At 47.9% G+C, this 26421-nt stretch overlaps 1 protein-coding gene and 2 pseudogenes across 1 annotated transcript; all 3 read right to left on the reverse strand.

The window, feature by feature from the left end:
- Positions 1-1352: 1352 nt before the first annotated feature.
- Positions 1353-3271, reverse strand: LOC121465963 (KH domain-containing protein 3-like). Its single transcript, XM_041679375.1, has 3 exons — positions 3103-3271; positions 2725-2904; positions 1353-2359 (listed from the first exon to the last, which is right to left on the reverse strand). Exons 1-3 carry the CDS (start codon positions 3269-3271, stop codon positions 1353-1355), a joined length of 1356 nt encoding a protein of 451 aa, XP_041535309.1.
- A 4628-nt stretch (positions 3272-7899) lies between these two features.
- On the reverse strand, positions 7900-9107 carry LOC121466188 (annotated as a pseudogene).
- Positions 9108-19105: 9998 nt separating this feature from the next.
- LOC121466187 lies at positions 19106-20313 on the reverse strand (annotated as a pseudogene).
- Between the last annotated feature and the right edge of the window lie 6108 nt (positions 20314-26421).

Consider the following 26421-nt stretch of genomic DNA (forward strand, 5'->3'; position numbering starts at 1 on the left):
ACAGGACAGCCAGGGTTACAGTGAGACCCTCCCTCAAAAAGAAAAGAACACGGCCATGGAGAGGTTCCTTAAACTCAGTATCCCGTCCTCAATCATCTCTAGACTCAGCTCTGTCACCCAGAACACAGGACCTGCTGCACAGGTGCCCTTGCTTTGCCCTCCCCTCCTCAGTGCATCTCCTAGAATTGTGATACCTGGTCTCACTGTGCAGCTCTGGCTGGCCTAGAACTCGCTCTGTACACCAGGGGGACCCTGAACTTCCAGAGATCTGCCTGCCCCGGATTCCTGAGAGCTGCAATTAAAGACACACAGCACCTCAATCCTGCCTCCTGGCATCTTTTAAAATGAAAAATGTCACAATTACTGTCTGCTGATAGCCCTACCACCTGAATGTTTCTGCATGAATGTGGAGCATTCGGCTGCCTCCACCTCAGACTTCTGAGACTCAACCCATGTGCTCTTCAACTTCAGGGAATTCAGATGACCCAGAAAAGTCCTGAAGAGGACAGCATTGCAGACCCAGACCTCCCACAATTTCCCTCCTCCCAGAAAAGTCCTGAAGAGGACAGCATTGCAGGCCCAGACTTCCCACAATTTCCCTCCCAGAGTGACACTAGCCAAAACCAAAAAGTAGCTAGTGACAACTCGGTATAACTAAATGGATCCTTCAAAGCAAGTTTCACCAAATAACCAAGTTTCAAACCCCAGGTCCACTCAAGGCACCACAAGTAAAGTAGCAGGCCGAGAATCATTGGCCCTGCAAGGCAGCCCCATCTCTGCCAGATGTACAGGGTTCAGGAACAAGGGAAGTATTTGATCCTGTGAGTGCTGGGGTGAGAACCAAAAATCTAAGAGACCCCACCCTCCTCAAGAAGAGAGGGAGGGTATCCAACAGCCTTGGCTGATAAAGAACACTGTTCCTTTTCTACCATTCAAACAACACTTTGGAGGATGCAGTTCTTTATTGGAATATTTTCAATTGTGTTTGCAAACATTAACACTAGGGGAAAACAAAGTCTTTTTCCATTTTTCCAACTTCAAAGGTGAAAAAGAACAAAGATCATGTCTGAAAACTTAGGCAGGGGTTAAAGATCACTGCATCATTCATCCCAGGCTAGCCTAGAACTAGAGAGTACCCTGCCTCTGCCTCCAGAGTGTGGGATTACTGATGTGTACTACATTTATTCTAGTTCAACATGTGAGTCACCCTTATAACCTGGTAACTGGTTTCCAGGAAGCCCGTGGAGGCTCAATACTGGCATGGCACATCCAGAGACTGCTGGGCTCCAGTCTCATGGCTCTCCACTGGAGAATTCTGGGTCCCCCCCTTCAAGAACAACCTCAGGAAACTTCTAGGGCAGAGCCTCAGAGGCCTCTACAGAATGCTGCTGAGTGGCAGCCTCCTGAACGACATTCCGATGAACAGCCCCTGAGGTCTGCTCAGTGGCAGCCTCACTAGCCTCCACATGAGCCTGCTGGGTGGGAGCTTCATAGACAGTCACAGGAGCCAGCTGTTCGGCAGTATCACCAACCTCTACCGGAGCCTGCTGGGTACCAGCCTCATGGACCTCCACAGGAGCCTGCTGGGTACCAGCCTCATGGACCTCCACGGGGGACAGCTGGGTGGAAGTCTCTTGGACCTCCACAAGAGACAGCTGGGTGGAAGCCTCTCGGACCTCCACGGGAACCTGCTGAGTAGCAGCATCATGGACCTCCATGGGGGACAGCTGGGTGGCAGCCTCAGCGACATCCACAGGAGCCTGCTGGGTAGCAGCATCACCAACCTCCATGGGAGTCTGCTGGGAAACAGCATCATGGACCTCCACAGGAGCCCGCTGGGTAGCAGCCTCATGGACCTCCACGGGGGACAGCTGGGTGGCAGCCTCAGCGACATCCACAGGAGCCTGCTGGGTAGCAGCATCACCAATCTCCACGGGAGCCTGCTGGGAGACAGCATCATGGACCTCTATGGGAGACAGCCGGGTGGAAGTCTCTTGAACCTTCACAAGAGACAGCTGGGTGGAAGCCTCTTGGACCTCCACGGGAGCCTGCTGAGTAGCAGCGTCATGGACCTCCACGGGAGCCTGCTGAGTAGCAGCGTCACGGACCTCCACGGGAGCCTGCTGAGTAGCAGCGTCACGGACCTCCACGGGAGCCTGCTGAGTAGCAGCGTCACGGACCTCCACGGGAGCCTGCTGAGTAGCAGCGTCATGGATCTCCACGGGAGCCTGCTGAGTAGCAGCGTCACGGACCTCCACGGGGGACAGCTGGGTGGAAGCATCATGGACCGCCACAGGAGCCAGCTGAGTAGCAGCCTCATGGACCTCCATGGGGGACAGCTGGGTGGAAGCCTCTTGGACTTTCCCCACGGGAGACAGCCGGGTGGCAGCCTCATGGATTTTCCCCACGGGAGACAGCTGGGTGGTAGCCTCGTGGACCTTCCCCACAGGAGACAGCTGGGTGGCAACCTCGTGAACCTCCACAGGAAGACACTGGGTCTCATCCTCTTGAAAAAGATTCTCCTCTGTGTCAGAAGAAAAGCAGTGAAAGGACACCAGTAAGGACAGTCACCCTTGGGACCGTGGGGGGTAGGGGGCACAAAGGTTCCCAAACACAGAGCTATCTGGCCTCCTACATCATTTCTGAAACCTACTTTCCCCAGGGGATCCCCTCCAAGGAGCCAGGTGTGCTACGCAAGGCAGCCCTACAACTCCCAGTCCATACCTTGTATCATTCGCGGACGGAAATAATTAACCAAGTTGGAAATCATCTGGGAAACATCATCTTGATAATAAGGAGGCCCGAATATCAAAATCTCTGCATCCTCTTCAGGACGCCAATGGGTCACTTGAAGCAAGGTACGTGACATACTCTCGACATGTGGGATGTACTCTCCATCCTTGCCTGAGCAGGAAAACAGGAGGAACATAAGGGTGAGGTGGCTCCCACTTCTTGGCACATTCATTCAGAGGTTGAGGAAGCTGGATAGAGGTGGCACAGGCCTGGGGCCACAGCCACTGGACAGGCTCTCTCTATAGGACATACTCAGGCAAAGGAGTCAGGAAGAGGTTACCTCTTGCCTTCCCTCCCCAGGTCACTCACCAAATATCGCTTCCACAAACCAAGGATTCACGTACACTGTCTTTGGATCATCCAGATGCTCGGTACAGAACCACTTGGGCAGCGTGCTGGAGTCTCCGACCACTTCAAATAAGGTCCCTTCTTTGTGCTTCAGCTGGACCAGTGACTTATAAGTCTTAAAAGGGGCCATAGTGCACCAGTATCGTCATAAACAGACTAGGCAACTCCAAACCCAGTAAACCCAAAAGAAGCCTCTCTGGAGAGCTGTATTTCAAGAACTGTTTGCTAGCCCCTCCCCCCTTGTCCTTCCAATTGGCTCTTAGGCCTTGCTTCCTCTACCAGAAGCCCTGCCTCTCCTCACCTGGTCTCCTGTGGTCTGCACCTGAGAGGGAGGCCTTGCACCTAGACTGGTTTCTGATCTTCAGGAGCTTGTTGTTGCTGGAGCTTAGTAGCACATGCATTTAATCCCAGCATTTGGGAGACAGAGAAGCAGGCAGATCTCTGTGAGTTGGAGGCCTGGTCTACAGATAGAGTTCCAGGACGGTCAGTGCTGCACAGAGAAACCCTGTCTCAAAAAAACAAAAGAAACGGGGAAAAAAATATGTGTTGGAAAGCAGCAGACATCCTAACTGTGAACACAGGGCGTTGACAACTGTCTACCCAACATCAAGACAGACTCTTTTTTTTTAAATGTTGATTTTTTTTTTTTTTTTGGTTTTTCAAGACAGGGTTTCTCTGTGGCTTTGGAGCCTGTCCTGGAACAAGCTCTGTAGAACAGGCTGGTCTCAAACTCACAGAGATTCGCCTGCTGCTGCCTCCTGACTGCTGGGATTAAAGGCGTGCGCCACCATCGCCCAGCTTAATGTTGATTTTTTTAAAATGTATTTATTTATTAAAAATTTCCACCTCCTCCCTTCCTTCGATTTCCCTCCCACTCAGGACAGACTCTTACCAGACCTCAAGCCCAATCAAGTCTCACATACTCCCTATACCTTAGCTCTGAGGGAGTTATCTGCCCCTAGGAACAAGTTTCCACATCCTTTTTCTATTTCCTTTGGGTTTTGTTTTGTTTTTGAGACAGGGTTTCTCTGTAGCTTTAGAGCTTGTTCTGGAACTAGATCTTGTAGACCTGACTGGCCTGAACTGACAAAGATCCGCCTGCCTCTGCCTCCTGATTGCTGGGATTAAAGGCGTGCGCCGCCACCACCCGGCTTGTTCCTTTGCATTTGAGACAGGGTATTGTAAAGTACTCTACCACGCAGGGATCACTACTTGCTCTGGTACACTAGGCTTCCCAATTTCTTTTCCTTTCAAGAGACAGCTGGGCAGGGACAAGAGAGAACACCTGTAGTGAAGACAATGCCACACATGCCTTCCTAACTAGAGAGATTATTTGTAATGCCTCCTTTCTCTAAACAACAGAATTACATTTCCATTTAGTTTCCTGTGCACTTTGCTTATTTGCTGATATTTAAGAAAATGAAATAATTTGTCGGTAGTGATGGGACACACCTTCAAGCCCAGCACTTGGGATACTTAGGGCAGATAGATCTCTGTGAAAGAAAAAAAAGGAGGAAGATAGAGAAAGAAAAAAAAGAAAGGAAGGAGAGAGAGAGAAAAAAGAAAAGATAGAAAAAAGAAAGAAAGGAGAAAGAGAGAGAGAGGAAGGGAGGGAGGAAGGAAGGGAAAATGAGATCATCTCCTGGAGTCAGCAGTCTAGGCCTCTACCCAGCCAGAAGAAACCCCAGAACCCAGTCAGGCTCTTCTTTATCTTCTCTGCAGGGAGGGTCTAAACAACTGCAGGTATATAAAATGCCACAAATAGTCCTAAGATGGGAACAGAATAGGAATTAAGAGGCAGAAAAGGGCAGGACCCATTCAGATAACCAAAGTGGACCTATAAATGTCTGTGGGTCGGCAGACCAATGTTTAAAAGATTTTTATTCTACTTTTATTATTTTTAATTATGTGTAAGCATGTGTGTGCGTGTGTGTGTACATGTGTGTGTTGGTATTATGCAATAGTGAGTGTTGGAACCCTGGGGAGACCAGAAGCATTGGGTCCCCCATAGCTGGAGTTACAAGCAGCTGAGTCACCTGATGTAGGTGCTAGGAGTCAAAACTCCTCCGAGTCCTCCCTCTGTAGGAGTACATGCTCTTAACCATTAGAGCATCATTCCAGCCCCTGAAAAGCTCTTGACAGCAAAAGCTCCACTGGGATACAGAAATATGCACAAACTACTGAACTGTGCACATCATAACACAAGAAGATCCTTGTACTTTTATTCCAAAGGTTATTGAATTCATTTTGGGTCTGTTTGCATTTTTAAATTTTTTTAGCTACCTCTCAAAACTGTAAACAATATACAAAAAAAAAATAAACAACACAAAAAACAAACCCCCACAAAACTCAATGTTATATAAGTTAGATCTGATAGTTGCATGATAAAATTGTTACACTTTTCATACGCATGACAATAAGATCAGCCAGGAACCTCGCCTTCCAACTTGGGGCTGCTGGAGCAGATCTGGATTTTTCACCCTCGATTGTGAGGTGGGAAATCACATCCAGATATTATTCCTACATAATCCTGTCCTAAATTAAAACATTTCTTCTTGAACCATTGGTTCTGAGTACTTCCCCAAGACCCTTGTGGCTCTGCTCCACAGAACCTTAACTATACTCTTCTAGAGAAGAAGTGTGGTTCCCACCTGCCTGACCAGAAGGCCTTCGCCCAATGTGACAACATAGAGAAAGAAGCCCAAGACTGCTTCCTTTAACACCGGGTAGGGAGGACACCGCACAATGGCTCCTGCTCCCTAAGTTGAGCTAGTTTGGGAGGCAGTCACAGGAAGTCAATTATTCACCCGAGATAGTTCCACAAACCTGCTTCACATACTTGGGGTTATCTACACATTTTCCATCTCATCCTAAATTCCTGATTCCTTCTGAGGGTCGGGAGGAGGCAGGAATGTGCCACTCCCAGTGCAAGCCAACAGGGCCATTTTCCTTCCTGGCCTCCAATTGCTCTGGTGGCATCAGAATGACTTGTGTAGCTCCCTTCTGAGGCCCTGGGCCGGAATCCCGAAGGAGCCTGCAGGGTGTGTAGCTCTTTCCCAAGGAGGCCTGTAAGCAGACCCCAAGTTCAGAGAGGGTGAGGGGGCAACAAGGAAAATCAGCCCTGAGGCTGGGGATGGGTCAAACTCCACATCTGGCCTCCAAATAGGCTTTCCTGAGTCACATCGTCAAGATGGCTGAAGCTGTCCAGGTTGAGAAATCACAGGCACTGAGACCAGACACCTACAATGTAGGCCGGGGCTCAAAGTAGTGTCTCTGCAGGGAGCACCCAGGTACTTAGGGCTCTGCCCCTGACCAACACCAGTTACAGGTGATTGCACACAGAGGTCAGGAGTTAGGATATGGATGATGCACTCTGTATTAGTTTCTGGGATTTTTATCCAAAGAGAAACAGCCAGGGGTCCTGATAATGCAAAGATGCTCTCTAGTTCCCCTTGAGCCAGTGGGAAGCAGGCTTGACAGACATCAAAAATCCAAGTCGGAGACGCAGATGGCTGGGTTGGTGATCACCGGGTTCTTTGAGAACCAGCTGCCTGAGAGCCCAGCTTCTTTCCGGGCACACACCATCTCATGAAGATGAACCTGTTCCCCCCTGAGGCCTCTGACTCTGGTCTTAGATGCTGGGGTCAGCCTGCAATGTTCTTCCGCGAGGGCAGCATGGAGAAGTGGGTGCGACCTTTCACCTGAACCCAACGTGGAAACACGGAGGAAAACTATGCACAATACTCCAGGAAATTCAAAAGTCAGTTTAGGAGAGACCAAAACATGGCTTCCAGAGGAGTCTGGCCTCTTCTCGCGGGATCAGCGCACTTGCTGCTCATGGCCCCCGTGCCAGTCTTTACTGAAGGGAACCGAGAGCCAGACAGGACACGGAGGGCAGCTAGTGATGACATGGAGCAGTATACATAGCAAACCCGGCGCAATGATTTCAAGAGACAAACCCAAAGAAACCCACCAAGTCATCTCTAGCCCCAAGGTATTGAAAGACCCCCGGAGTGGTCCTTCCCTCAGGAGGAGACCCCAAACCCAAGGAACAGTCGAGACCACAGGCTGCAATTAGCAAGAGGTTTATTGGGTAGGCACAGGTACCTATGGGCAGCAAAGTCCTTTCGGAGGACTTTGCACGCTTGCAGGCTGGGAGAAGGTCTTTTATTAGGAAAAGGGTGGCAAAAGCAGGCATACAGAAGCAATGCATGGTTACAGGGATCTCATTGGTCAGTTCAAATGAGGCGATGGGTTCATTTAGGAGACAAGTTCCCCGGAGACATGAAGGTCTGATAATAATACCAGACTTGGCCCTATCTAGGATACATGTAGTTTTTCCCAGAACTGTTCGTTCCCCTCCTAGGCCTGGTGTCTGACCATAGATATCCTGTTTGACCGCCTAGGAGTACTGACTTTACCTTGAACTTACATTTGTTTGTGTGAAGGCTTTGCAAAATGGCATTACGGCAGCTAAGCTGGGGTCTTCAGTATCACAAAGGTTACAAGAAACCAAAGAGGGACGAGAGGCGCCTATCAAGGGCCAGCAGGAAGGAAGGCTACATCCTATGGGCACATGCGCAAAAAGAATGTCTCCCTGTAGTGCTGCTCTGGTTCTGTGTCACAGGCTGAGCCCCTCTACTAAATCCCTCCTGACCCCTATCTGCTCCCTACCCTCTCTAGCCTAAACACAACCTTTCTCTCTCGCGACCCCCACCCCTTGTCTAGCCTTCTGGCCCTGGTGGAAGGTAGAGATGGCTACATCCGGATGTTGGATGTGAACTCGCTGAAGCGTTTCGAGTACTGCTCCGGGTTAACAGTGGAGATTTCAGCCCCTGCCCCGTGCTTCACTGTTTTGGCAGCTTGTGCAGCTTTCTTCTTAGCATCATACGGTGTGAGATTATAGATGATGGCCATGAAACAGACCCACTTCTTCGTGGCACTTTCATGGCTTTTCATGGCATAGATGTCGACAGAGGGGTCGAACTCGCCTGGTCCAAAGAACCGGGGGAAGCGGAGGAGATTGCCGGGGCTATCTGGAGGCGGGCCATAGGGGCAGAGAAGGCTACTGTCCACCCCGTCATTCTCACATTCCTCATCTTCGGCCCGCTCTTCCACCTCCATCTTCTGCTCTGTCCGCTGCATCGTGGATGTAGTCCATGATCTTTAGCTAGGCGAGGAATTCAATGTCTCGCTTCAGTTTCCCAGGAAATTCTTCTTACTCTCTTCTCCCATGTGCAGCTTCTGCCCTTCATTGAGAAAGTCATTATCTCTGAATGAATCCTGCGCCTTTTCCTTGTCACTGGCTTCTCGGGCAACAGTAGAACCCTTGAGGTCATATTTGAGATGTATAGTAAGCCAGTGACTGAACACATTCCTGGTGACCACCATGTAGGTCGCCATGCCCTCCACAGTCAGGCCGTACATGCCCAGGAACTGTGGCAGGAGGGTATTGCCATGACACTCCACTATGAACTGGGGGTATTTCTTTAAGATGCTGTGCATCTCGGCCACGTCCTCACTTGGCACCGTCTTGATGACAAGACGCCAGTCATAGGTGGTGAGGAAACAGCTGCCACACCTGCCGTGGCTGTCACTGTTGATAGGGGCACTGTGCACCACTGAGTTCTGGTAATCCTGGTCATCTATCCCAAACCTCTCCCTGAGGTTTTGGGAAAACGTAGGCCAGTCCTCCTTGAACTTGAAGAGGCTGGTTTTCCTTATTGAACCGATGATTGTCCACCTTGATCTTGCTGTAAGCTTTGAAGTCATGTGGCATTAGCACAACAGGGACAGGGACATTGCTCAGCTCGTTGATCCTGTGGTTCACCCCACACACCAGGATGCTCGCTGGCCCGGAATAGCTTCACTTTCTGGCACAGGAAATGCTTCTTCTTGATCTTGGTTTTGCTAGTGCTGAACTGCGTCACCGCCACAGCCCTGGTGCTGGTGCAGTTGGCCAACATGCCCAGAGCAACGGTGGTGACAGAGACGTCAGCGGCGTCAGGGCAACAGCAAGTGGCCCTAGGTCTCCCCTGAACCGATCCCCACCCTGCCTTGTCACGAGCCATGGTTGCATGTACACCATGCCTGTCTAACAGTTGTGAACAAAAGATTTTCCTTTTTATTCTTTTTTGAGACATAGTCTCAATGTTGGTGTTTTGGGGTACACATAATGGCAGCTCAAACCAAACCAAGATCTGTGGCTCTGCCACTGTAAAGAATTCCAGGATAGCCGGGTGGTAGTAGCTCACACCTTTAACATCAGCACTCTGGAGGCAGAGGCAGGCAGACCTCTGTGAGTTCGAGGACAGCCTATTCTACAGAGCGAGTTCCAGGATGGTCAGGGCAACACAGAGAAACCCTGTCTCGCCAGGAGGTGGTGGCGCGCTTTTAATCCCAGCACTCGGGAGGCAGAGGCAGGCCGATCTCCTGAGTTCGAGGCCAGCTTGGTCAACAAGAGCTAGTGCCAGGACTGGCTCCAAAGCTACAGAGAAACCATGTCTCGAAAAACTAAAAAAATAAAAAGAGAGAGAGAGAGAGAGAGAGAGAAACCCTGTCTCCAAAAAGTGGGGAAAAAAAAGAAAAGATTGTCCTGAAGGTTTTTTTTCTGTAGGCTTACGCAGGAGTATTAGGAGAAAAAAAACACCACGGAGAAAAATACATCCTTTACACTGTGACTGTGGTCTTCTTAAAGATGGTCACTGACTTTTATGTGTTGTGTTTTGTTTTGTAACAGGCTCTACTGTGTATTGTTGGCTGGCCTGAATGCACGGAGACCTGCCTGTCTGCCTGCCTCTGCCTCCTAATGCTGGAACTAAGATTGTGCTACCACTAGGTCCACTGCAGCTCATTGTTTCTGCTGCTTGGGGAACCTGATGGGGTAAATCTAGTCAGGGAGGTATCCTGGAGGTGGGCTACCTTCACTATAAACAAAGTTTGTTTCAGATTCACAGGAGACATCTGAGGAACTAAGGCTCTATTCAAGGTCATGTGCATTCAGGTCTTGGGCTTGGGTCATTGCTGCTTTAGCAGAAAATATCTATGAAAGGAATATTAACATTATGGCCGCAGGCTTCACGGCAAATGCTATTTTTGATTACGTTTCTTGCTTTCTTGCTTCCCAGCTAGTAAGAGGTTTCAGTCAGACACCCTTCTCCTGTCCTAGTGATTTCCCTGTCTTTCTATGTAGCTCAGGCTAGCCTAGAACTCCCTCTGTAGTGCATGATCCATCTGCCTAAGAATCCCAAGGGCAGAAATTCCAAGCAAGCACAGCCCTCCCCACCTTCCCCCCTGCAAAAAAAGGGGGGGCAGGGTTTCTCTGTAGCTCTGAAGCCCGTCCTGGAACTTGCTGACCATTTTTTTTTCTTTGGTGCCTGTCCTGGAACTAGCTCTTGTACTTCAGGCTGGCCTCAAACTTCAAACTCACAGAGATTCGCCTGTCACTGCCTCCTGTTTGCTGGGATTAAAGGCATGTACCACCACCACCCAGCTATTCTAGAGTATTTTTTAAACTACATTTTGGGTTTTGTTCTTCTTTTTACTTTTGTTTATTTTATTATTTATATTACTAGAGATTTTATTCTGACAATTTATTATTTTTTTTTGTTTTTTTGGTTTTTTGAGACAGGGCTTCTCTGTAGCTTTGGAGCCTGTCCTGGATCTAGCTCTTGCAGACCAGGCTGGCCTCGAACTCACAGAGATCTACCTGCCTCTGTCTCCCGAGCGCTGGGATTAAAGGCGTGCCGCCACCACCGCCCAGCCAGAATTTTTTAGAAAGATTTATTATGTATACAGTGTTCTGCCTGCACACAAGAGGACACAGGTCTCATTATAGATGAACCATGTGGTTGCTGGGAAATGAACTCAGAACTTCTATAAGAGCAGTTAAAGCTCTTAACCTTTGAGCCATCTCTCCAGCCTCTGACAATTTTTTTTTAAGATAGAAAGAAGTAACTTTTAGGGGCTGGAGAGATGGCTTCATGGTTGAGAGCACTGACTGCTCTTCCAGAGGTCCTGAGTTCAATTCCCAGACACCACAAGATCCGTAATGAGATCTGGCATCTTTTCTGAGAGCCTGCAGGGATATAGAAAGGCAGAATGCTGTATACATAATTAATCTTTAAAAAACAGAAGTCAATTGTAATATCTTGATTCAGTAGCAGTATAACATTAATTAGCATTAGATTCATAGGACTGCAATTTTTTATTACTGAGAAATGCAATGAAAAACATGTTTTTTGATAATAGTGTTCCCTTGCAACAATAGAAAACCCCAAAAAAGACAGGGACAAAAGTACTGGCAAATGTAATTAAAGTCCTTGGAATTAAACATGGTTTCGGCAGATGGCGGTGGCACATGCCAGTAATCCCAGCACTCGGGAGGCAGAGGTAGTAGATCTCTGTGAGTTCAAGGCCAGCCTGGTCTACAGATCTAGTTACAGGACAGACTCCAAGCTACAGAGAAACCCTGTCTAGAAAAACCAAAAAACAAAAACAAATGAGAAAAAAAAACATGCGCTAAAGTGTCACCATTAAATACATTTATAATATTTACAAACGGTAAAAGATATGCTTGTTATGGTTTTGAATCTTTAGAATTGACCAGATTAGCCAGATGCAGTGGTACACTCCTATAATCCCATCATTTATGACATAGTGATGGGTAGATCAAGAGTTCAGGCTCAGAAAGTCGAGCCATGATGGCACACGCCGTTAATCCCAGCTTTGGGAGGCAGAGACAGGTATATCTCTTGAGTTTGAGGCCAGCCTGGTCTACATGAGCTAGTTCCAGGAAAGGCTCAAAAACTACAGAGAAACTCTGTCTGGAAGAAAGAGTTCAGGGTCAGTTCGGTGGTGCTGGTGCACTCCTTTAATCCCAGGGCTCAGGAGACAGAGGCAGGCAGATCTGACAGAGTTCAAAGTCAACCTGTCCTACAGAGCAGATTCCAGAAAGGCCAGTGCTACACAGAGAGCCAGTCTCAAAACAAAAAGTCGAGCTTCATCTGCAGCTACAGGAGTTCAATGCCTGTTAATGTCTCCATGAACTATACATAAAAACCTGATATGCGGCCGGGCGGTGGTAGCGCACGCCTTTAATCCCAGCACTTGGGAGGCAGAGGCAGGCAGATCTTTGTGAGTTCAAGACCAGCCTGGTCTACAGAGCTAGTTTCATGACAGGCTCCAAAGCCACAGAGAAACCCTGTCTCGAAAAACAAAAACAAAAAAAAAAAAACCCTGATATGCTGGTCCATGGCTTTAATCTCAGCATAGGCAGGCAGAGGCAAGTTGAAACCAGCTTGGTTTACATACCAAGTTTCAGGACATCCAGAGCTACTTAACAGGATGGATTATTTCTCAAGAAAACAAAAGTAAGTAAAATCACCTGCATCTATTTCCTTTGGTGCTGAGGTTCCAACTCAGGGTCTTGTGCATACACTTACCACTATGCTACATCCTAACCAGAGTAAAACTCTTCATTTACACCTATCTGGACCTATTCATTTACACACAGGCACAGGCACGAATCTGGTTCTTCATATCTGGAATTCACAATGCCCATTTTCACAAAATGTAAGAGAAAGAAGAATAGCTCACAAGAAAACCAAGCACACTCACATTTGATCCTAGCATTGGGCGGCAGAGGCAAGCAGATTCTCTAAGCCTGCCTGGACTACAGTGAGACCCTCCCTCAAAAAGAAAAGAACATGGCGACAAAGAGGTTCCTTAAACTCAGTATCCCATACTCAATCATCTCTAGACTCAGCTCTGTCACCCAGAACACAGGACCTGCTGCACAGGTGCCCACGATTTGCCCTCCCCTCTTCAGTGCATCTCCTAGAATTGTGATACCTGGTTTCACTGTGCAGGTCTGGCTGGTCTAGAACTCGCTCTGGACACCAGGAGGACCCTGTACTTCCAGAGATCTGCCTGGCTGGATTCCTGAGGGCTGTGACTAAAGACACACAGCACCTCAATCCTGCCTCCTGGCATTTAAAATGAAAAATGTCACAATTACTGTCTGCTGATAGCCCTACCACCTGAATGTTTCTGCACGAATGAGGAGCATTCGGCTGCCTCCAACTCAGACTTCTGAGACTCAACCCAAATGATCTTCAACTTCAGGGAATTCAGATGACCCAGAAACGTCCTGAAGAGGACAGTATTGCAGGCCCAGACCTCCAATAATATCCCACCTCCCAGAAAAGTCCTGAAGAGGACAGCGTTGCAGAACCAGACTTCCCACAACTTCCCTCCCAGAGTGACACTAGCCAAAACCAAAAAGTAGATAGTGACAACTCGGTATAACCAAATGGATCCTTCAAAGCAAGTTTCACCAAATAACCAAGTTTCAAACCCCAGGTCCACTCAAGGCACCACAAGTAAAGTAGCAGGCTGAGAATCATTGGCCCTGAAAGGCAGTCCCATCCCTGCCAGAGGTACAGGGTTAGTGAACAAGGGAAGTATTTGATCCTGTGAGTGCTGGGGTGAGAACCAAAAATCCAAGAAACCCACCCTCCTCAAGAAAAGAGGGAGGGTATCCAACAGCCTTGCCTGATAGAGAACCCTGTTCCTTTTCTACCATTCAAACAACACACTTTGGAGGATGCAGTTCTTTATTGGAATATTTTCAATTGTGTTTGCAAACATTAACACTGGGGGAAAACAAAGTCTTATTCTATTGGAGCCTGCTGGGTAGCAGGCTCAGTGACCTCTACCTGAGCCTTAGCGACCCTCACAGGAGACAGCTGGGTGGAGGCCTCATCAACCTCCTCAAGAAGACACTGGGTCTCATCCTCTGGAGAAAGGTCCTCCTCTGTGTCAGAAAAAAAGCAGTGGAGGAACTCCGGTAAGGGCAGTCACCCTTGGGACCGTGGGGGGCCAAAGGTTCCCAAACACAGGGCTATCTATCTGGTCTACTGCAACATTTCTGAAACCCACTTTCCCCAGCAGATCCCTCCCAAGGAGCCAAAGTTTGTCAAGCAACACAGCCCAATAACTCCCAGTCCATACCTTGCCTCATTCGCGGGCGGAAATAGTTAACCAAGTTGGAGATCATCTGGGAAACGTCTTCTTGGTAATAAGGAGGCCCGAATATCAAAATCTCTGCATCGTCTTCAGGATGCCAATGGGTCACTTGAAGCAAGGTACGTGATGTACTCTCGACATGTGGGATGTACTCTCCATCCTTGCCTGAGCAGGGAAAGGAGGAACATAAGGGTGAGGTGGCTCCCACTTCTTGGCACATTCATTCAGAAGTTGAGGCAGCTGGATAGAGGTGGCACAGGCCTGGGGCCACAGCCACTGGACAGCCTCTCTCTATAGGACATACTCAGGCAAAGGAGTCAGGAAGAGGTTACCTCTTGCCTTCCCTCCCCAGGTCACTCACCAAATATCGCTTCCACAAACCAAGGATTCACGTACACTGCTTCTGGATCATCCAGATACTCGGTCCGGAACCACTCGGGCAACGTGCTGGAGACTCCGACCACTTCAAATAAAGTCCCTTCTTTGTGCTTCAGCTGGACCAGCGACTTATAAGTCTTAAAAGGGACCATGGTGCAAAAGTATCGTCACAAAGAGCCTAGGCAACTCCAAACCCGGTAAACCCAAAAGAAGCCTCTCTGGAGAGCTGTATTTCAAGGGCTGTTTGCTAGCCCCTTTCCCCTTGTCCTTCCAATTGGCTCTTAGGCCTTGCTTCCACTCCCAGAAGCCCTGCCTCTCCTCACCTGGTCTCCTGTGGTCTGCACCTGAGAGGGAGGCCTTGCACCTAGACTGGTTTCTGATCTTCAGGAGCTTGTTGTTGCTGGAGCTTAGTAGCACATGCATTTAATCCCAGCATTTGGGAGACAGAGAAGCAGGTGGATCTCTGTGAGTTCGAGGCCTGGTCTACAGATAGAGTTCCAGGACGGTCAGTGCTGCACAGAGAAACCCTGTCTCAAAAAACAAAAGAGACAGGGGAAGAAAATATGTGTTGGGAAGCAGTGGACATCCTAACTGTGAACACAGGGCGTTGACAACTGTCTACCCAACATCATGACAGACTCTTTTTTTTTTTATGTTGATTTTTTTTTTTTTTTTTTTTTTGGTTTTTCGAGACAGGGTTTCTCTATGGCTTTGGAGCCTGTCCTGGAACAAACTCTGTAGACCAGGCTGGTCTCGAAATCACAGACATTCGCCTGCTTCTGCCTCCTGAGTGCTGGGATTAAAGGCGTGCGCCACCATCGCCCAGCTTAATGTTGATTTTTTATTTTTTTATTTTTTTTTATATTTATTTATTTATTTTGTATACAATAGTCTATCTGTATGTATGTCTGCAGGCCAGAAGAGGGCACCAGACCTCATTACAGATGGTTGTGAGCCATCATGTGGTTGCTGGGGATTGAACTCATGACCTTTTGGAAGAGCAGGCAATGCTCTTAACCACTGAGCCATCTCTCCAGACCCCAATGTTGATTTTTTAAAATTTATTTATTTATTAAAAATTTACACCTCCTCCCTTCTTCCCATTTCCCTCCCACTCTCCCCCTCCCTCTCAGGACAGACTCTTACCAGACCTCAAGCCCAATCAAGTCTCACATACTCCCTATTCCTTACCTCTGAGTGAGTTATCTGCCCCTAGGAACAAGTTTCCACATCCTTTTTCTATTTCCTTTGGGTTTTGCTTTGTTTTGTTTTGTTTTGTTTTGTTTTTGAGACAGGGTTTCTCTGTAGCTTTAGAGCTTGTTCTGGAACTAGCTCTTGTAGACCTGGCTGCCCGAACTCACAAAGATCCATCTGCCTCTTCCTCCTGATTGCTGGGATTAAAGGCGTGCACTGCCACCACCCGGCTTGTTCGTTCCTTTGCATTTAAGACAGGGTCTTGCTAAGTACTCTGCCAGGCAGGGATCACGACATGCTCTGGTCCACTAGGCTTCCCAATTTCTTTTCCTTTCAAGAGACAGCTGGGCAGGGACAAGAGAGAACACCTGTAGTGAAGACAATGCCACACACGTGCCTTCCTAACTAGAGAGATTATTTGTAATGCCTCCTTTCTCTAAACAACAGAATTACATTTCCATTTAGTTTCCTGTGCACTTTGCTTATTTGCTGATATTTGAGAAAATGAAATGATTTGTCGGGTAGTGATGGGACACACCTTTGAGCCCAGCACTTGAGATACTTGGGGCAGAAAGATCTCTGTGAAATAAAAAAAGGGAGGATGATAGAGAAAGAAAAAAAAGAAAGGAAGGAGAGAGAGAAAAAAAGAAAAGATAGAAAAAAGAAAGAAAGGAGAGAGAGAGAGAGGAAGGGAGGGAGGGAGAAAGGAAGGAAGGGAAAATGAGATCATCTCCTGGAGTCAGCAGTCTAGGCCTCATCCCCAGCCAGAAGAAACCCCAGAACCCAGTCAGGCTCTTCTTTATCTTCTCTGCAGGGAGGGTCTAGACAACTGTACGTATTTAAAATGCCACAAATAGTCCTGAGATGGGAACAGAATAGGAATTAAGAAGCAGAAGAAGAAAGAACCCATTCAGATAACCAAAGTGGATCTATAAATGTCTGTGGGTCGGCAGACCAATGTTTAAAAGATTTTTATTCTACTTTTATTATTTTTAATTATGTGTAAGCATGTGTGTGCGTGTGTGTGTGCATGTGTGTGTTGGTATTATGCAATAGTGAGTGTTGGAACCCTGGGGAGACCAGAAGCATTGGGTCCCCCATAGCTGGAGTTACAAGCAGCTGAGTCACCTGATGTAGGTGCTAGGAGTCAAAACTCCTCCGAGTCCTCCCTCTGTAGGAGTACATGCTCTTAACCATTAGAGCATCATTCCAGCCCGCGAAAAGCTCTTGACAATAAAAGCTCCACTGGGATACAGATATATGCACAAACTAGTGAACTGTGCACATCGTAACACAAGAAGATCCTTGTACTTTTATTCCAAAGGTTATTGAATTCATTTTGGGTCTGTTTGCTTTTTTAAAGTTTTTTAGCTACCTCTCAAAACTGTAAACAATATACCAAAAAAAAATAAAATAAACAACACAAAAAACAAACCCCCACAAAACTCAATGTTATATAAGTTGGATCTGATAGTTGCATGATAAAATTGTTACACTTTTCATACGCATGACAATAAGATCAGCCAGGAACCTCGCCTTCAAACTTGGGGCTACTGGAGTAGATCTGGATTTTTCACCCTTGATTGTGAGGTGGGAAATCACATCCAGATATTATTCCTATATAAGCCTCTGCTAAATTTAAACATTTCTCTTTGAACCATTGGTTCTGAGTACTTCCCCAAGACCCTTGTGGCTCTGCTCCACAGAACCTTATCTATACTCTTCTTGAGAAGAAGTGTGGTTCCCACCTGCCTGACCAGAAGGCCTTTGACCCAATGTGACACCCTAGAGAAAGAAGAACAAGACTGCTTCCTGTAGCGATCGGTAGGGAGCACACCGCACAATGGCTCCTGCTCCCTAAGTTGAGCTAGGCTAGTTTGGGAGGCAGTCACAGGAAGTCAACTATTCACCCGAGATAGTTCCACAAACCTGCTTCACATACTTGGGGTTATCTACACATTTTCCATCTCATCCTAAATTCCTGATTCCTTCTGAGGGTAGGGAGGAGGCAGGAATGTACCACTCCCAATGCAAGCAAACAGGGCCATTTTCCTTCCTGGCCTCCAGTTGCTCTGGTGGCATCAGAATGACTTGTGTAGCTCCCTTCTGAGGCCCTGGGCCGGAATCCCGAAGGAGCCTGCAGGGTGTGTAGCTCTTTCCCAAGGAGGCCTGTAAGCAGACCCCAAGTTCAGAGGGGGAAGGGAGCAACAAGGAAAATCAGCCCTGAGGCTGGGGATGGGTCAAACTCCACATCTGGCCTCCAAATAGGCTTTCCTGAGTCACATCCTCAAGATGGCTGAAGCTGTCCAGGTTGAGAAATCACAGGCACTGAGACCAGACACCTACAATGTAGGCCGGGGCTCAAAGTAGTGTCTCTGCAGGGAGCACCCAGGTACTTAGGGCTCTGCCCCTGACCAGGGCCAGTTACAGGTGATTGCACACAGAGGTCAGGAGTTAGAATATGGATGATGCACTCTGTATTAGTTTCTGGGATTTTTATCCAAAGAGAAACAGCCAGGGGTCCTGATAATGCAAAGATGCTCTCTAGTTCCCCTTGAGCCAGTGGGAAGCAGGCTTGACAGACATCAAAAATCCAAGTCAGAGACGCAGATGGCTGGGTTGGTGATCACCGGGTTCTTTGAGAACCAGCTGCCTGTGGGCCCAGCTTCTTTCCCGGCACACACCATCTCATGAAGATGAACCTGTTCCCCCCTGAGGCCGCTGACTCTGGTCCAAGATGCTGGGGTCAGCCTGCAATGTTCTTCCGCGAGGGCAGCATGGAGAAATGGATGCGACCTTTCACCTGAACCCAAGGTGGAAACACGGAGGAAAACTATGCACAATACTCCAGGAAATTCAAAAGTCAGTTTAGGAGAGACCAAAACATGGCTGCAGGAGGCGTCTGGCCTCTTCTCGCGGGATCAGTGCACTTGCTGCTCATGGCCCCTGTGCCAGTCTTAACTGAAGGGAACCTAGAGCCAGACAGGACACGGAGGGCAGCTAGTGATGATGTGGAGCAGTATACATAGCAAACCCGGAGCCATGATTTCCAGAGACAAACCCAAATAAACCCAGCAAGTCATCTCTAGCCCCAAGGTATCACAAAGGTTACAAAAAACCAAAGAGGGACGAGAGGCACCTATCAAGGGCCAGCAGGAAGGAAGGCTACATCCTATGGGCATATGCGCAAAAAGCATGTCTCCCTGTAGTGCTGCTCTGGTTCTGTGTCACAGGCTGAGCCCCTCTACTAAATCCCTCCTGACCCCTATCTGCTCCCTACCCTCTCTAGCCTAAACACAACCTTTCTCTCTCGCGACCCCCACCCCTTGTCTAGCCTTCTGGCCCTGGTGGAAGGTAGAGATGGCTACATCCGGATGTTGGATGTGAACTCGCTGAAGCGTTTCAAGAACTGCTCCGGGTTCACAGTGGAGATTTCAGCCCCTGCCCCGTGCTTCACTGTTTTGGCAGCTTGTGCAGCTTTCTTCTTAGCATCATACGGTGTGAGATTATAGATGATGGCCATGAAACAGACCCACTTCTTCGTGGCACTTTCATGGCTTTTCATGGCATAGATGTCGACAGAGGGGTCGAACTCGCCTGGTCCAAAGAACCGGGGGAAGCGGAGGAGATTGCCGGGGCTATCTGGAGGCGTGCCATAGGGGCAGAGAAGGCTACTGTCCACCCCGTCATTCTCACATTCCTCATCTTCGGCTCGCTCTTCCACCTCCATCTTCTGCTCTGTCCGCTGCATCGTGGATGTAGTCCATGATCTTTAGCTGGGTGAGGAACTCAATGTCTCGCTTCAGTTTCCCAGGAAATTCTTCTTACTCTCTTCTCCCACCTGCAGCTTCTGCCCTTCTTTGAGGAAGTCATTATCTCTGAATGAATCCTGTGCCTTTTCCTTGACACTGGCTTCTCGGGCAACAGTAGAACCCTTGAGGTCATATTTGAGATGTATAGTAAGCCAGTGACTGAACACATTCCTGGTGACCACCATGTAGGTCTCCATGCCCTCCACAGTCAGGCCGTACATGCCCAGGAACTGTGGCAGGAGGGTATTGCCATGACACTCCACTATGAACTGGGGGTATTTCTTTAAGATGCTGTGCATCTCGGCCACGTCCTCACTTGGCACCGTCTTGATGGCAAGACGCCAGTCATAGGTGGTGAGGAAACAGCTGTCACACCTGCCGTGGCTGTCACTGTTGATAGGGGCACTGTGCACCACTGAGTTCTGGTAATCCTGTTCATCAATCCCAAACCTCTCCCTGAGGTTTTGGGAAAACGTAGGCCAGTCCTCCTTGAACTTGAAGAGGCTGGTTTTCCTTATTGAACCGATGATTGTCCACCTTGATCTTGCTGTAAGCTTTGAAGTCATGTGGCATTAGCACAACAGGGACAGGGACATTGCTCAGCTCGTTGATCCTGTGGTTCACCCCACACACCAGGATGCTCGCTGGCCCAGAATAGCTTCACTTTCTGGCACACGAAATGCTTCTTCTTGATCTTGGTTTTGCTAGCGCCGAACTGCGTCACCGCCACGGCCCTGGTGCTGGTGCAGTTGGCCAACATGCCCAGGGCAGCGGCGGTGACAGCGATGTCAGTGGCGTCAGGGCACCTGCAAGTGGCCCCAGGTGTCCCCGAACCGATCCCCACCCAGCCTTGTCACGGAGCCATGGTTGCATTTACACCATGCCTAACAGTTGTGAACAAAAGATTTTCCTTTTTGTTCTTTTTTGAGACATAGTCTCAATGTTGGTGTTTTGGGGTACACGTAAAGGCGGCTCAAACAAAACCAGGATCTGTGGCTCTGCTACTGTAAAAAATTCCAGAATAGCCGGGCGATAGTAGCTCACACCTTTAACCTCGGCACTCTGGAGGCAGAGGCAGGCAGACCTCTGTTAGTTCGAGGCCAGCCTGGTCTACAAGAGCTAGTGCCAGGACTAGCTCCAAAGCTACAGAGAAACCCTGTCTTGAAAAACTAAAAGAGAGAGAGAGAGTGAGAGAGAGAGAGAGAGAGAGAGAGAAACCCTGTCTCCAAAAAGTGGGAAAAAAAAAAAAGAAAAGAAATTTCAGGCCAAGTTGTTGTAAATAGGGGCGGCGGGGCTGCGTTCCCAGCACCCCGGCCGCCTGCTCGGCTTATGCCCGAAATAACAACACACAAACTGTATTCATTTAAACACTGCTTGGCCCTTTAGCTCTAGCCCTTACTGGCTAATTCTGATATCCCGATCAACCCATCTCTAATAATCTGTGAGAACCGGTCTTACCAGGAAGATTCTAGCCTAGTCCATCCTGGGTCGGAGCTTCATGGCGTGTGTCTGCCCGGAAGCGGGGCATGGTGTCTCTCTCAGGCATCTGTTCCTGAGAGGAGAGCTGTGGAGTCTGACCTCACTTCCTGTTCCTCCCAGCGTTCTGTTCTGTTTACTCCTCCCACCTATCTTCTAACCAATAAAATGGGCCAAGGCAGTTCCTTTATTAGCCAATGACCTTCCTCAATCACCAAGTCAGTCTCTGAAGCAGAGAGGAAGAAAGGTTTTCCTGAAGGTTTTTTTTCCTGTAGGCTTAAGCAGGAGTATTAGGAGAAAAAAACACCACGGAGAAAAATACATCCTTTACACTGTGACTATGGTCTTCTTAAAGATGGTCACTGACTTTTATGTGTTGTGTTTTGTTTTGTGACAGGCTCTCCTATGTAGTGTTGGCTGGCCTGAACACACGGAGACCTGCCTGTCTGCCTGCCTCTGCCAACTAAGGTTGTGCTACCACTAGGTCCACTGCAGCTCGATGTTTCTGCTGCTTGGGGAACCTAATGAGGTAAATCTAGTCCGGGAGGTGTCCTGGAGGTGTCCTGGAGGTGGGCTATCTGCACTATAAACAACGTTTGTTTCAGATTCACAGGTGACTTCTGAGGAACTAAGGCTCTATTCAAGGTCGTGTGCATTCAGGTCTTGGGCTTGGGTCGTTGCTGCTTTAGCTAAAAATATCTATGAAAGGAATATTAACATTATAGCCGCAGGCTTCACGACAAATGCTGCTTTGATTATGTTTCTTGCTTTCTTGCTTCCCAGCTGGTAAGAGGTTTCAGTCAGACTCCCTTCTCCTGTCCTAGTGATTTCCCTGTCTTTCTATGTAGCTCAGGCTAGCCTAGAACTCCCTCTGTAGTGCGTGATCCATCTGCCTAAGAATCCCAAGGGCAGAAATTCCAGGCAAGCACAGCTTCCCCCCTTCCCCTTTGCAAAAAAAAAAAAAAAAAAAAAAAAAAAAAAAAAAAAAAAAGGGCGGGCAGGGTTTCTCTGTAGTTCTGTAGCCCGTCCTGGAACTTGCTGACCTTTATTTTTCTTTGGTGCCTGTCCTGGAACTAGCTCTTGTACTTCAGGCTGGCCTCAAACTTCAAACTCAGAGAGATTCGCCTGTCACTGCCTCCTGTGTACTGGGATTAAAGACATGTACCACCACCACCCAGCTATTCTAGAGTATTTTTTAAACTACATTTTGGGTTTTGTTTTTCTTTTTACATTTGTTTATTTTATTATTTATATTGCTAGAGATTTTTTTGTATTTATTTGTTTGTTTATTTATTATGTATACAATATTCTGTCTGTATGCCTGAAGGCCAGAAGAGGGCGCCAGACCTCGTTACAGATGGTTGTGAGCCACCATGTGGTTGCTGGGAATTGAACTCAGGACCTTTGGAAGAGCAGGCAATGCTCTTAACCACTGACCCATCTCTCGAGCCCCCTAGAGATTTTATTCTGACAATTTTTTTTGTCTTGTTTTTTGAGACAGGGTTTCTCTGTAGCTTTGGAGCCTGTGCTGGAACTAGCTCTTGTAGACCAGGCTGGCCTCAAACTCACAGAGATCTACCTGCCTCTGCCTCCCGAGCGCTGGGATTAAAGGCGTGCCGCCACCACCGCCCAGCCAGAATTTTTTAGAAAGATTTATTATGTATACAGTGTTCTGCCTGCACACAAGAGGACACCAGGTCTCATTATAGATGAACCATGTGGTTGCTGGGAATTGAACTCAGAACTTCTGAAAGAGCAGTTAAAGCTCTTAAACTTTGAGCCATCTCTCCAGCCTCTGACAATTTTTTTTAAGATAGAAAGAAGTAACTTTTAGGGGCTGGAGAGATGGCTTCATGGTTGAGAGCACTGACTGCTCTTCCAGAGGTCCTGAGTTCAATTCCCAGACACCACAAGATCCGTAATGAGATCTGGCACCTTTTCTGAGAGCCTGCAGGGATATATAAAGGCAGAATGCTGTATACATAATTAATCTTTAAAAAACAGAAGTTAATTGTAATATCTTGATTTAGAAGCAGTATAACATTAATTAGCATTAGATTCATAGGACTGCAATTTTTTATTACTGAGAAATGCAATGAAAAACATGTTTTTTGATAATAGTGTTCCCTTGCAACAATAGAAAACCCTAAAAAAGACAGGGACAAAAGTACTGGCAAATGTAATTAAAGTCCTTGGTATTAAACATGGTTTCGGCAGATGGCGGTGGCACATGCCTTTAATCCCAGCACTCTGGTGGCAGAGGTAGTAGATCTCTGTGAGTTCAAGGCCAGCCTGGTCTACAGAGCTAGTTACAGGGCAGACTCCAAGCTACAGAGAAACCCTGTAAAGAAAAACCAAAAAACAAAAACAAAAAAGAAAAAAACATGCGCTAAAGTGTCACCATTAAATACATTTATAATATTTACAAAAGGTAAAAGATATGCTTGTTATGGTTTTGAATCTTTAGAATTGACCAGATTGGCCAGATGCAGTGGTACACTCCTATAATCCCATCATTTATGACATAGTGATGGGTAGATAAAGAGTTCAGGCTCAGAAAGTCGAGCCATGATGGCACACGCCGTTAATCCCAGCTTTGGGAGGCAGAGACAGGTATATCTCTGAGTTTGAGGCCAGTCTGGTCTACAAAAGCAAGTTCCAGGAAAGGCTCAAAAACTACAGAGAAACTCTGTCTGGAAAAAAGAGTTCAGGATCACTTGGGTGGTGCTGGTGCACTCCTTTTAATCCCAGGGCTCAGGAGACAGAGGCAGGCAGATCTGACAGAGTTCAAAGTCAACCTGTTCTACAGAGCAGGTCCCAGAAGGCCAGTGCTACACAGAGAGCCTGTCTCAAAACAAAAAGTCGAGCTTCATCTGCAGCTATAGGAGTTCAATGCCTGTTAATGTCTCCATGAACTATACATAAAAACCTGATATGCGGCCGGGCGGTGGTAGCACACGCCTTTAATCCCAGCACTTGGGAGGCAGAGGCAGGCAGATCTTTGTGAGTTCAAGACCAGCCTGGTCTACAGAGCTAGTTCCAGGACAGGCTCCAAAGCCACAGAGAAACCCTGTCTCGAAAAACAAAAACAAAAACAAAAACAACAAAAAAAAAAAAAACCTGATATGCTGGTCCATGGCTTTAATCTCAGCATAGGCAGACAGAGGCAAATTGAAACCAGCTTGGTTTACATACCAAGTTTCAGGTCATCCAGAGCTACTTAACAGGATGGATTATTTCTCAAGAAAACAAAAGTAAGTAAAATCAGTGCATCTATTTCCTTGGGTGCTGAGGTTCCAACCCAGGGTCTTGTGCATACACTTACCACTATGCTACATCCTAACCAGAGTAAAACTCTTCATTTACACCTATCTGGACCTATTCATTTACACACAGGCACAGGCACGAATCTGGTTCTTCATATCTGGAATTCACAATGCCCATTTTCACATAATGTAAGAGAAAGAAGAATAGCTCACAAGAAAACCAAGCACACTCACATTTGATCCTAGCATTGGGCGGCAGAGGCAAGCAGATTCTCTAAGCCTGCCTGGACTACAGTGAGACCCTCCCTCAAAAAGAAAAGAACAAGGCGACACAGAGGTTCTTTAAACTCAGTATCCCATACTCAATTATCTCTAGACTCAGCTCTGTCACCCAAAACACAGGACCTGCTGCACAGGTGCCCTTGCTTTGCCCTCCCCTCCTCAGTGCATCTCCCAGAATTGTGATACCTGGTTTCACTGAGCAGCTCTGGCTAGTCTAGAACTCGCTCTGTACACCAGGAGGACCCTGAACTTCCAGAGATCTGCCTGCCTGGATTCCTGAGGGCTGCGACTAAAGACACACAGCACCACAACCCTGCCTCCTGGCATTTTTTAAAATGAAAAATGTCACAATTACTGTCTGCTGATAGCCCTACCACTTGAATGTTTCTGCACGAATGAGGAGCATTCGGCTGCCTCCAACTCAGACTTCTGAGACTCAACCCAAATGATCTTCAACTTCAGGGAACTCAGACGACCCAGAAATGTCCTAAAGAGGACAGTATTGCAGGCCCAGACCTCCAATAATTTCCCACCTCCCACAAAAGTCCTGAAGAGGACAGCGTTGCAGAACCAGACTTCCCACAACTTCCCTCCCAGAGTGACACTAGCCAAACCAAAAAGTAGCTAGTGACAACTCGGTATAACCAAATGGATCTTTCAAAGCAAGTTTCGCCAAATAACCAAGTATCAAACCCCAGGTCCACTCAAGGCACCACAAGTAAAGTAGCAGGCCGAGAATCATTGGTCCTGAAAGGCAGCCCCATCCCTGCCAGACGTACAGGGTTAGTGAACAAGGGAAGTATTTGATCCTGTGAGTGCTGGGGTGAGAACCAAAAATCCAAGAGACCCCACCCTCCTCAAGAAGAGAGGGAGGGTATCCAACAGCCTTGCCTGATAGAGAACCCTGTTCCTTTTCTACCATTCAAACAACACACTTTGGAGGATGCAGTTCTTTATTGGAATATTTTCAATTGTGTTTGCAAACATTAACACTGGGGGAAAACAAAGTCTTATTCTATTGGAGCCTGCTGGGTAGCAGGCTCAGTGACCTCTACCTGAGCCTTAGCGACCCTCACAGGAGACAGCTGGGTGGAGGCCTCATCAACCTCCTCAAGAAGACACTGGGTCTCATCCTCTGGAGAAAGGTCCTCCTCTGTGTCAGAAAAAAAGCAGTGGAGGAACTCCGGTAAGGGCAGTCACCCTTGGGACCGTGGGGGGCCAAAAGTTCCCAAGCACAGGGATATCTGGCCTCCTACAACAATTCTGAAACCCACTTTCCCCAGCAGATCCCTCCCAAGGAGCCAAGGTTTGTCGGGCAAGACAGCCCTATAACTCCCAGTCCATACCTTGCCTCATTCGCGGGCGGAAATAGTTAACCAAGTTGGAGATCATCTGGGAAACGTCTTCTTGGTAATAAGGAGGCCCGAATATCAAAATCTCTGCATCGTCTTCAGGATGCCAATGGGTCACTTGAAGCAAGGTACATGATGTACTCTCGACATGTGGGATGTACTCTCCATCCTTGCCTGAGCAGGGAAAGGAGGAACATAAGGGTGAGGTGGCTCCCACTTCTTGGCACATTCATTCAGAGGTTGAGGCAGTTGGATAGAGGTGGCACAGGCCTGGGGCCACAGCCACTGGACAGGCTCTCTCTATAGGACATACTCAGGCAAAGGAGTCAGGAAGAGGTTACCTCTTGCCTTCCCTCCCCAGGTCACTCACCAAATATCGCTTCCACAAACCAAGGATTCACGTACACTGCTTCTGGATCATCCAGATACTCGGTCCGGAACCACTCGGGCAGCGTGCTGGAGTCTCCGACCACTTCAAATAAAGTCCCTTCT

The sequence above is a fragment of the Microtus oregoni genome, unplaced genomic scaffold (genome assembly GCF_018167655.1).
Source record: "Microtus oregoni isolate MIOR12 unplaced genomic scaffold, Mior012 000032F_ref0000030, whole genome shotgun sequence".
Classification (NCBI taxonomy): Eukaryota; Metazoa; Chordata; class Mammalia; order Rodentia; family Cricetidae; genus Microtus; species Microtus oregoni.